Raw genomic sequence first — 12,865 nt, forward strand, 5'->3', positions numbered from 1 at the left:
CGCAAGTGCGTGTGCACTACATTGTCGCGGGGCTAGAATGAACGCGGGCGGAAAGGCAGATACGCTTACAGACGATCAACACTCTCTTCTCCTCCTCGTAGCTCATTTATAAACACGACTACTATGTAAACCCAATCGAGCAGTTGAAAACACTCTGGAATCTAGGTACACAACGCGCGATGATTATTATGTACTGTCTTAACATGGTGTCCTCAAGCGGTTGCTACGCGCGGTAGGTATAAGGGCCTCGAGATGACCTTTTGCCACGCTCTGAACGTATATAGGAGGAACTGGCAGCACAATAATAATAACACAATAAAGTAATCAAGGACATCGTGTAATTGTGAGCTGTCGTTCAAATAAAATAGGCGGTTAAAATTACTTGAGAGTTAATATTTACTAAATCACGGTAATATACCTGTTTTACAAATACAATCGTCACATCGCATTGAAGTCGCTCACCTGGAGTGAATAAACCTGCTAACTTACCTGTACATATCAGACTAACACAAAGCAGATTTGGGGTCGTGGGTGCTTGCACACGGCACCCAGCTACTATCGATATGCGATAAGATCTGTGTTTAACTCCATTAGTTATATTTACTATTCTAGCTTGACAGTTTAGCTCCTTCTTCAATCAAGTTTCTTGATAGCACTATTAATCTCACTGGAGACACACCTTCGGCTGTGTATATTTTATGCCCTATTTAGAACATTTGGTCCCGTATTCATGGACAGAGCAAAGCATGCCTTTCAATACTAAATGGATGCTTCAAGTTTATACAAGGTTTGATCAATAAGTTCCGCCACTAATTCTGCAGCGTAAAAATAGGAGACAGCACAGTGAAGCTCGAGGAGCAGTCGAAGAAATGGATCTTTCCGTCTGGCTATTCCGAGGGGTGTCGCTCTTCAGCTATTTGGATTTGCGCTACACGTGTTCGATTGACCACATGCAGGAGCATATTGCCGATCTCTCAGTACTCTGCAAACCAAAGCGCGAGCAAACATCAATATTACGTCCAAGTCGGCAAATCGAAAACAGAGACCTCTGAAATAATATAAAAGTCTGATGTCTGAAAGCAGTAAAGTGAGCTAGGTGTTTTGAGTACCACAAGTGTCTCAAGAATTGCAGAACGTCACTGAAGTCGAGGAGAGACAGGATAAGGTCGCCCTACCGCACTTTTTTTCAAGCGATGTTTTGTCGTTCTTGTAGAGCGATTGCCACCTAAAACACTACGCAAAATTAGCTGATTTTTGACGGAAGCCCGCAGAATGAATTGAAAGGTCTCTGTTTTATATTTGCCTAGTTTGGCTCCGAATGGATGTACGCTCAAGCTCTGGTTTGCAATCTGTGGTGAAATCGCCATTGTGCCAGTGCACGACGTCAGAAAACTTGTGTAGCGCAGTTCCAAATGTTTACAGAGCGACGCTACTTGGTATAAGGGAACACAAAGGTCCCTTGCTTCGACTGCGGCGCGCATCACTGTGCAGTTCTCTCTTTTTATGCTACAAAAGCGGTCCCAGAACTTTTTGATCACACCTCGTATAAGGCCTTCCTGCTGGTCGCTGAATGTCAAGACGTTGCGACATTGTCGTATTAAATCCAGATTCTCCGGAAGCTCAAGAAACAGTCTTAAAAAAAAAAAAAAAAAAAACACCGAAGACATATAAGACTGCTTATGAGTAGGAATGCAATAGCGTTCCTTCACGCAGCGCAATCTTACAAGCAGCACCCCACTTATTCCTTTTGCACACAGTGCTCCGGCGGTGATATCACGCTCCCCCACTGCGCAGGCGCCGCGCCCCCGCCTGCCTCACGGCTTCCGTGACGAAGAATCTGGGTTGCTTTGCTTTTTTTTGTGCTTTATTCCTAAGGAGCGTCCGCTTTGAACTTGAGCGACGGGTGCTTGATGGCGTATTTTTGTGGCCATCTTTCGGGCACAACCCCGACGCCGCCTTTTCGCGTAATGGGACATATAAGGCTTTCGCGTTAAAAGTTACCCCAACGACAGTCAGCCGAATGTAGCAACGCTCTCTCCTTATACTCTCTGTTGACCCTAAGCACCAGCGCAACCGCCGTTACGATTTTTTCAAGCTAATAAAAAAGCGTCAAAAGTGAATCGTCACGGTGAATGTCATCTTTCTGCATTTTCATTCACCGGCGTAACGAATGATGTACAAACAAAAAAAAGCGTGAGACCACGGTGCATATTTTGCGCGTGCTTGGTTTGGCCTTTGACACCAAACGCCGAATAATGACAAGCGCCATGACCATGCAATTTTGTTGCTGCGTGATTGGCTCCACTGATCGGTCCGCTGAGTCTGCTGCGCTCGAACTTAGGCAAACTTAGCATCAAACTCGAACTTAGTATGGCAGAGATTGAGACCCCTCCACGGCTGCCGTACAATTGTCGGCAGCCTACCAGCAGGGAGACATTTGTATGTGCGAGACGACGCAGGGCTCGTGGGTGACTTCCTGTCCTGGTCCGCCTTTGGTCCACTGAGCCGCCTGGCGCCGCTGGTGTTCCTGCTTCATCCACTGGTGCAGAACGTTTTCACCGCTTACGTGCGGGAGCGTGTGCAGGCTGACCAGCTGATGGCCGTGAGTCGCTTTTTCTTGTGATACTTGTTTCAAACTGCGTGTGTTTGGAATATAATCACAGATTGTGAGGATGAATAACAGGAACGATTGATCAAAGCTGATTTGCATTATCGCACGCCATCTTCCACCGGGCAGGCAATATTTCCAAAATGTGCATTCTCAAGATACGCGAAGTGCATCGTCCAATACCCTAGGCGCCGATTTTTCAGACATTTCGGGAATAAAACAAATCAATAGTTTTTCAATAGGTTTAGTAAAAGTACAATTATTGATGCAAAATGCATTCACAGTGGCAGTGAAGGTTATCGTTGTCGATACGAAAAACCAAGGGGTTAAAGTTGCATTCACGCGGTCACTCATCGAAACCCCTTCACCTCTTAATAAAATGCATTTCCAGATATAGAATGGAACATTGATGGCAATTTGATATTTGTTAACACATATAGCGAACCCTGAGTTTCGCATATATTGTACATGGGCCGATGAGCAGCTACAGCTGAGGAAAATAAATACTCCCATGGTGTATCAACTTTTTTCAAACCTCTCCGATATTCAGTGAAGTTCACCAGAGTACCCAAAGTGTAGAAAATCTATATAGCTGAGCGTAAATAAAAGAGGAACGCAAAACAAAACATACATTCTTTCCGCAACAATCTTCGACCTGTTGCTTAATTTCAAGTGTGCATTAGTTTTCTTGAAATTATGTAGTCAAAAATTGCACATGATTATGAGCCATAGCGACTTGCAAAAACATCCTGATGATTTGTCCTGAATTTGATGGCTTCCCTTTACAGCTTGAGACCATAGCTTTCTAAACAAATTATTGCGAGTTAAAACAAATAAACCTAAAATTTTTGACAACCCCACGGTTTTTAAAGTTTCAAAGGAGAACAAAATAGCCTTGCCTCGTATTGGATTTTGTAGAAGCTGCTACTTATATAATTTGCAATTCTGCAGCAAGATGGCAATATGTTTTCCTATGGTTGTGTGCCTGTGCAATATTTTTGAGTTTAGTACAAATTTTCACACGTTCCCTCAATTGGAGATATGCCCATTTAAGACGTACAATGATAATTTCACTTCTACTTTAGAGGAATTGTTATGACTTTGTTAAAAATGTTTTTCAACTGAGGTAAAACTTAAAAGGTAAATTCTTGAAGGGAAACTGAGCCAAAATTTCGATCTCACAAAACAGGGCTTCACTGAAAGGCAGGACGCTGTAGAACTTAAAAGCTCCACTCATACCAAGATATTTTGAACGCATGGCCGTATTTTCGGAAAAGAAATGCGCGATTGAACAGGGCCGACGAGGCTCACGAGCCATGATTCTTATTCCCTCTCCTTCTCTCTTCGTCCCGTCAAGCTGGTGACCCGAAGCAAGGAAGAGAGAAGTGAAGCAGCTTCCCCTCATTCTTAACTATTCCAGGAAGATCGTGACGTCAGAGTCCTCGCTTGATCGCGCCCTTCTTTTACAAAGATACGGCCATCCGTTTGAAATATCGATGTATGAATGAGGTCTCAGAGTTCGTAGCGTGCGGTACAACGCTTCTGTGGCCTTACCGTGCGAAATCTAAATTTCGGTTCAGCATCCCTTTAAAGGCTTCAGGGACACATTCTGGAAAGCGGTGAGGCGAAAGTGTCTTGCAAAATATATTCAAAGCAGCGCGAAACAAAAATGAATAATAGAATGAAATATATTGCTTTTACTGTTGTGTATCTGATACCATATAATTTTCAGTACTACAACATTGGTAAGCGAAATGGTGCGCCTAATCATCCAGAAGACTGGATAACACCCTGGAATTGTTTTTATTATGTAATGTGAACCAAAGTACAACATTCGGCAATTTATTTAATAAATATTTCGGGGACCTGAGAACTACGATGTACTTTGTGTAAACAAAAATGTATTTAAGAACGCTTCATGAGCATTTTCAAGATATAGTAATGTTTTATCTACGAGCAAGATAATTACAATTTTATTTTGTAATACTCTCTCTCTCTCTCTCTCAGCCGGGTTCTTTTCTGCAAGACTTTTAATAAAGCCTGTAGTACTACTCATTGTGTATTCGAACAGAAAACACTTGGGGATACTTACGTGCGAAAAACACAGAAGTAATTATAATCTCCGTTTTTTAAGTTTCAATTTTATTAAGAAACTTGACACGTTACAGGAGCGGCTCTTTAAAAACATAAATTGTGCCAACGTTTAGTGGAGTTGAAGATCTGAGCACTTTGCGGAAACGCAACACGCGAGAACCTCGCGACATATTCCTTATTGTGTCTAAAACCCTTAGGCAATATTTAGGGGCCGAGTTTCAAAAGAGCTCTACATATCCCTTTTGCATCTTAAGCAAGAATTTCATAACCAGCATCGTCTGAGTTTTACCTGCTGCATATGTCATTCGTCCATCAAAAAACTTCTATGCAATTCGAGACAGACAAAAAGTACCCAAGTGGATGCGAAGGATAGGACTTTTACGCCTGAGTGCGGGTAATGGCACAATAATTTGACGTAGGAAGTTTTTCAGGTAGCCGAGTGAAAACGAGGACTGCGTCAAGTCTAGCTTTTATTTATAGTCAGCACACCTAAACGTCACACTAAACAAAACGTTCGGGGCCACAGTTAGTACTAACTTCTTTTTTCACTAGAGATGGAGATTGAAAGCGTGTTTCTCCTCCACGTGCTGGCCAAAAGAGCGTGATGTTTTCTCAGTCAAAGAAATAATAAATAGGCTTACTTATCATTACGCAAGCAAGAGAAAAGCAATATAATAAAATGAAGAGCCAGAAATGCAGGGTCTCGCCAAAAAATTAGGGGGATGTCTTTTACGGAAACAATTGCGCGTCGCGGAGCGCTTATTCTCCGCCGAAATGTAGCGCTAGTGGTTGAAACCAGATGCCAAAGTTTCAGAACTAACCGGTATACTATTTAAAACGAATACGTCATTTACTAATATACTAGGCGAATTGCGGCCGTAATAAATTAGAGGGCGCGAGTTACAAAAAACGCGGGGAAGCCATTCCCATTTCACCATTAAAATGTTCGTCAAACCAATTATAACATTTCACTGTGATAATCGTTGGGTTTGAATCTTCTAATTCTGGTTTGGACCGAATAGAATAAGCATTCGGCGAATGCGTATTTTTAATTCGAAAGATATTCAACATTTAGAGGAGAGAGTGGGCACGGCGTATTTCTAAAGTGTATTTTATTAAATACTGATATTGGTGCAACGCGTTCCGTAGTGCCGTCCCGGACAAGCTAGATGCGCTAGTTGACAACTCCTCCCGGTAATGGGGGAAGGAACCGCAATTTTTTTTCTGATTTCCCGCAGCTGTTCCTTTTCTGTGGCCTCATTGTCATGGGCTACCTCGGAGCATTCCTGTGCAGCATTATCACCGATGAGCCCCTGCACGCCCTCGAGCAGATCATGTGCGAGAAGATGGGAATCATTGCCGCAAAGGACGGGTGCCCTCGAAGGTTCCTAGAAGTCGCCAAGCCAGTGCTGAAGGCCCTTCCTTTGCCCAGCTGCACCAAAATCACCATCCTCGGGGAGAAGATGCACGCCGACGGCAAGCCCAGCGGCGACTGTAGACTGTAGCAGCTCGCGTCTTCAAGCACTACCGCTTGTCATTCGCAAAATTGTCCCGAGTCTGTAAGGATGCGCCACGGAAATCAGCGAAAAAAGCGAAACCGAGGGACGTTTTTATTTCATATTTTTTCCTGCAAAATCAGTTGACCATTTTATTTTGTGCAGGACATGTTATGACCTCGAAGCACAAGAAACCATTTAGATCCAAGTTTGAAGTTCTCCTCGGATACTCAGTTCTTTCGCCCATGTTTCCAGTCTTAGAATTGCATGAAAAGTTATCGGCTTTTTCGGAATATCCTGGGAATTTAGTTAAAATGACAGCTACGCCCTGTCGTGTATTCGCATGTTTTGTTGGCTTTAGCAAGTTGTTGACATGCACAGATAGTCTATTGCAGTTCATAGTTTAGAGAAAATATTGTTGTTTCCAATGAATGCATCTATTCCTTTAGGCCAAAGGTAACGTGTGGTTTGGAGCATCAAATATAGTATACATCTGTTGATGTGACGTCAGAATATATGGTAAAAAACGCCCTGTTGACTTCCCTGATCTTTGCGACACCAAGTGGCGGATTGAACTGAATATTTTCCTCTCACATTGTTTTAACATGTTCCTACGGGTAAAACTGGCTTTCCTTAATATTTTTTGTATCTGTCAAGAATAGTTTCGTTAAACTAGAAGATAATAAATTCATCCCCTTAATTCGGTTATCTTGTATGTATATAAAACGGCGATAAAATAGGCATTGGCTATCATTTGCTGTTTCTCTCAAATACTTGATGATACAAGAGAAAATGGCTCTTCCAGTATAAAATATATAAGTTGTCTTCTTGCATTCCTATGTAACCCGCTGACAATCCATCACTTATTACAACTTACCCAGCGTTCAGTAATAATAGAGACAGAACTGATCATCTATAAAAAATAGTTTACGTGTACTACGTAATTGACATTGCAAAGTCAAACATAAAGAAGAGAAAGAAACATTTGATTGTTAAAGCTAGAAACTTAGGACTTTTTTAAGCATTCAAAATAAGCAAAAAACAAGAGACTACAAATGCATGCATTTTCAGGGTAAGAATCTGAACAAGGCTGTCGGAACAACAATCCATCATTAGGTAGGGACCCAGGCAAGAAAGCCCTACGCCCATGCTTGATGTTTTAATTTGTGAATCTCTAAAAATTCACAACGCTAATGGGTAAATTCATCATCATAAAACAAGGTATAGTTGCTACCCCAAAAGCAACTCTTGATATTTTCTTTTTATTTTACTACGTTGCTACCTTGCAGTGTATACACAGATGCTATCCCAAACTTAAAATCACAAGGCGCAACCTGTAAATATTGCCTGTGTGAAACGAAGAATAAATGATCAAGTATTTTTGAAGTGTCTCGTGTGACTTGTTTTTTACTTTGTGAGGACAAGTATGGCTTTAACATCTCGAAACGCACACCCTCTATACCAGCCAAGAACCATTTGTCCAAAGTCAATTACGTATTCTCCCAACGCTTCCTTACACAAAAAGCGTCGGTCTCCTGGTAATTAAAAAAAGACCTGGTAATTGAAAAAGTGTTTCCAAATGTTAAACTGAAACAATCAAAACACCTAACGATGCCGATTTTTATTTATAATATATACAAAATATTTATAATAATATATCGCTTGAATGGGAATTTATTTAGTTGTTTTGAAGTTTCCGTGACATAAAAGGCAGAAACTCAATAAAAAAGCTGAGATACATAGCTTTTCAATTCAATATATTTTAAAAAGTGTAACTTACAGTTAAACATACTATTCCTCCAAGTAACCTTTATAACGTGGTAAACCTTGCTCCGCGATAACGTGATAAAGAGTGAAATATAAGTTTCGCTAATCAAATCGCTAATCAATTTCTCAAAGCAATGTAAAATTGAATTTATGGACTAGATGGTGATTGATTAATAAAATAAAATAACAGCTCGAAATATACAGAAACATCGCATCTTTTTTTATGTTTGTCCGATTTTGCGCGGTTCTTAGATGTTTTTCCAGGAATCTTTAGCTTGCGAATTTTATTAAGATATTTCTAACCACTACCACAAGAATTAGAACCACTAGTACACAACAAGGAACGTTCTCTTTACGCAATTTACGTGGTAAATTTAGTTTGTGCTGCGATGAATCTATAGAAGTTGAAAAACATGAGAGATAAAAAAACCGTGACTGGCTTGTCTCTGCCGATACCATAACGATAATTATTTGCTGAGATCATAACATCACGTATTTGATGAGACAATAATTCCCAGAAATGTTGTCTTGCGGTCGGATTGTCTCGGAATTAATCACCACGCTTTACGCAAGTGATAATTTGCGTTTTCTTTGTGGCAGGAGTTATCTTTCCTTTGTGCGACTCAATATTCGTATTGGGGTTTATTCCGCTTTAAATCACCACTGTATATTCTAAACCATAATTTGATATTGTTGAATGTTTGAACTGCTGCACGATTTTCCCTAATCATTGGGCATAATTATTTTATTAAAATGTACAAGGAAAATGATAATTGCAAACATTCAACAGTAGATTTAACGTACTATTGCTTCAATACATGATTATACTTTCAGATCCTTTGTGGCGCCTAACCTTATTGCGAACTTACAATTAAGCAATGAAAAAACTTTATTAAATAGTTATCCTTAACCATGCATGTACCTATATTTATCACAAATCCATGTCATGTGGGGATTTTTCGACACTGATCTTTAGACAACCATTGTGTCGGCCAGAGGGCATTGCGCCAAGCCATGCTATGTGCAAGCATTCATATCACACACGTTCACAGCTGTGGATAGATGAGTACGTTTCTAGCAAGTTCTGGCGCTAAACACATATACGTTATAATTTAATTATTTTTGTCTCAACGACTTTTATATGAGTAACGTTCTTACAGCGTAAAATTTGTTACAAAATATAGTCTCCGATGCATTTAGAAAAAAAATTCAGGCTGACTGTTGTTAAGAACTTGTAACACGGCTCCAAACCGGTGACATAATTCACCACGTAAAACAAGACTGAAATTTGGAAAAGACATAGACACCTAGTAAACCATTTTAAGCATTGATAGAGTGCAGGTGAGCTTGTAATGGATCAAAACTTTGTAAACACTGGATGTGGAACAATGAAAAAAAAACAGAAGAAAGCAACAAAATCTTCGTCAATCTTTTTATTGTTCTCATCTCAGAATATACAAGGTGTAGTGAACTATTATTTTACAACGTAAATTAGTTTAGGTCTTTTCATACGTTGGAATAACTACTAATAATGTTGGAAGTTAAACTTTTTAAAGAAATGTAAAGTATTACATAGCTAGGTATTTTTTTTAATCGAGATGTACTATTGTCAATACTAGGATTCGCGAAGCAAGTATATAAATTCAGAGAGCGTTGAAATTTTTATTTATGACTTTTTTTCAATTTGCAGTTTCAGAATTGTAATAAAGCAAAATCACGAGTTGTCGCCAAGACAAAGATTGTATTGTCTACATTTTTCTTTGGAAAAGTAACACTATACTGTATTCACTGCTTGACCTAGGATACAGCAAAAAATATGTGGTGTTGTTACTAAACAAAATAACCAGGTACAGGCAAATGAATATGAAGCTACATCACACAGCGTACATGGGATCGGAATACACAAGTATAAAACCTTAGGGCAGTACCCACAAAAAGTTTCTAAAAAATTTGCTTACCTAGGTACAAATAAGGGGCTGAGGATATGTATATTAAAAACTGTTAAAAGTGTAAGCTTCCGAGGCGTCGTCCTAGCTCCATAAACTTTTAATATCTTGAGAGATTCATACCCTAAATATGCAACTTTCTTTTTGACAACCTGCCATGGAGCTAAAACACACATACTCTATAAAAACTAGAGCAGTTTAATGTACAACCCGTTTGAATAGTGACTTTATAATAGTTCGTACGGCTGCATTTAAGAATATATTCCCGTTATTTACTTTGCTCACATTTTTTTGTTGCCCGTTATATTTTCTCATTTTACTGCTGATAATATATTTGAGCTTTCATATGTACAACTATACTGTCCAAGATAAAAATAGCTATGATATGATCGGCAACCTAGTTCCAAGCAACACGCGCTACCATTTATCGGCGGCCAGGTTGTCTACAGAAGACGTGTACAAGTTACTCAAAAAAGTAAGGTAATGAATATTGGCCACCAAAAGTAATGCGGGTAAAGTAGAAACTAATTAATTGAAAAGTAATTGAGTAAACTAATACCTACCAGAAAATGTAGCGAATTACTTTCCAAATTATTCTTCGTCATTAAAAACCAAATATTAAGGTAGCCATTTGCTGGGGAACTGGGTTGCGCGTGAAACGTGTGGCGTCTACGCTCTCGGCGCTTTTCAACGGGTAGTTCAGCGTCTGGCCTAACACGTGGAATCTACACTCGATATGAATTCCTTAAATGGAGACTCCGGCTTCAACCCGGCTTTAAAAACGCGTGACAGTGGTGAGTTGCTATCTACCGGCCGGAGAGCGGAAGCCGCTCAGTTCCTTACTTCAAATGGCACATCAACTTACGGCAATGTGTCGTTGCATGCTGAAAAGGCAATCGCATATTAGTCTACAATTTAGACCATTTGACCAATCTAGTCTAAAAGTATAAATATTTGGCTTTTAACCAATTTAGACTAATACCATTTAGACTCTAAGAGGTATGGGTTCGGTTCCTGCCGGGCGGAAACGCTTTTGTAATGCGATGGCCTTTTCCACCCTCCCCCCCCCCTACTTTCCACCAACACACAGACAAAAAAATCTAAACAAATCAGTGTATAGTCTCGAAGCCACGCTTTTATTCAGGCTTCAATTTCGGTCTGCAGTAAATGTTAAACACCTAGCAAAAAAAGTTTCCCGTTAAAAAAACAGAGGATTTGATCCGGTAGATGAATTCCACTAGCCTAATAAAGAGACAAGCATTTCCGTGATTGCGTTTTTACAAAAATAATTTATTAGGGCGAAGAAGCCACTTGCTCTCAAAAGCTTTCCCTGATGATTTTGCTTCTGCATTCCTTAGCTTTTCTTCTTTTTTTTGTTTTTTGGCAGAGGAAGGATTAGGGATGTAAAATTTTTACTTTGAAGTTACGCCCTCTTGGTGCTTGATTTCGCCGGCGGGGTTTGATTGTCTTTCTTTTTTGAAGTTTTGGGAATACTATTGGTTCTGTAATTCATCCCTATTTTTGTACGACTTCCATATTCTGAGTTTTGGAGGACAAGGCAACGAAAAGCGGTTGTAGCACACCGGACAGGAGCACCGCACAAGATTCGGAGCCTGTGGTGGGTAGTCTTGTCTTCTTTGATTGAGGATATTGTTTGTAGTGACAACTCTCGCAATGCTTGAAAGTTTATATGTGATAGAGAAAGACGGGTGGAAGGGGGGGGGGGGGGGGAAGGCGCCAATCTGGTGCGCGAATTTCACTGCTGCTCAGGCAAACTTGAAAACACATATGAGACACACGTTGAGGATTCGTGTCCGGTCCAAACTATCATTGATATAGGCGGAAAAGAAGACAAAGCCCTTGAAAGATAGCTTTCTCGCTGAATTGCATTGACTTGCGGTCTTCCGACTCTTTCAGAATACAAGCTGGTCTTCCTATATTATCTCTTTTTGTGCGCAAAAACCTGTTGATAAGCAAACCTACACAGAGTTTAGGAAGTAATTTGTAGTTTGAAAACTGGCTCCGAAACATTATTTAACGACAACTACTAATTACCGAAATAAAATGTAATTGAAAGGCAATTAATTGCGCAGAAAATTTGTTTAAACTAAAGTAATTAAGTAGACTTGTTGAATTACCAGTACGCTGTAATGTAGCCCTCGCTGGAAACCATGCGTAGAATAATTAATACGAAGAGTCCGGAATGCAGGCCATCCTTTTTAAAAATGGATGGTTTCTTGATATAATAACGTGATCCTATGTTCCGACAGAACGAAGTATATAATTCTGCATAATATTCCGGCGATGGGCCATTCCATGTTGTGCAAAGATTTGTATAGTACGTTTTTTCCAGTCGTCCCTCAATGATACGAGGCTGAACTCATAATCTTCATAAACAAAGTGATTGTTTTCGGGCACAGCTCTTATTGCGGCCGTTTCCGTGTTTCGTGGCGTCGGCGTAACCTCGCTAAACTTAGCGCGAAAATTGACGTCACGTGACGTCAACACCAATTCAGTTTCCCAGCTAAATTTTAGCGGGGAAAATAACGTCACATAGGAACAAATTCAGTTTTTCCGGTAGATTTAGCGGGAAAGTTGACGTCACGTGACCCCAACAGCCATTCAATTCCCCGCTAAACTTAGCGGGAAAATTGACGTCACGTGATTTCAACACCAATTCAGTTTTCCTGCTAAAGCTAGGGGGGAACGACGTCGCACGACTTTGCGTCACGTCACCTATGAACAAATTCAGTTTCTCTGCTAGATTTAGCGGGAAAATTGACGTCACGTGCGAGGGAGGAGAAGAGGGTATGGAGAAGGGGGAGGAGGGGAGAGGAGGTGGAAAGAAGTAAGATAATGGGAGAGGATGAGGAGGAGAGGGGGGAGGTGGAGGAGGGGAGGAGGAAAGGTGGGGAAGACGAGAAGCAGTGGAGGAGGGCAGGAACAGGGCAGGA

At 40.5% G+C, this 12,865-nt stretch overlaps 1 protein-coding gene across 1 annotated transcript in view; it reads left to right on the forward strand.

Annotated features, from left to right (window-relative positions):
- LOC8029480 (nose resistant to fluoxetine protein 6) overlaps positions 1 to 6,245 on the forward strand; it is a 91,415-nt gene extending 85,170 nt beyond the window's left edge. The window contains exons 12-13 of the mRNA XM_040212424.3: positions 2,460 to 2,602; positions 5,941 to 6,245. Coding sequence (XP_040068358.3) covers positions 2,460 to 2,602; positions 5,941 to 6,207 — 410 coding nt within the window. The 3' untranslated portion in view covers positions 6,208 to 6,245. The remainder of the gene's footprint in view (positions 1 to 2,459; positions 2,603 to 5,940) is intronic.
- Positions 6,246 to 12,865: the final 6,620 nt, after the last annotated feature.

Source organism: Ixodes scapularis, unplaced genomic scaffold, assembly GCF_016920785.2.
Source record: "Ixodes scapularis isolate PalLabHiFi unplaced genomic scaffold, ASM1692078v2 PGA_scaffold3__209_contigs__length_174095766, whole genome shotgun sequence".
Lineage (NCBI taxonomy): Eukaryota > Metazoa > Arthropoda > Arachnida > Ixodida > Ixodidae > Ixodes > Ixodes scapularis.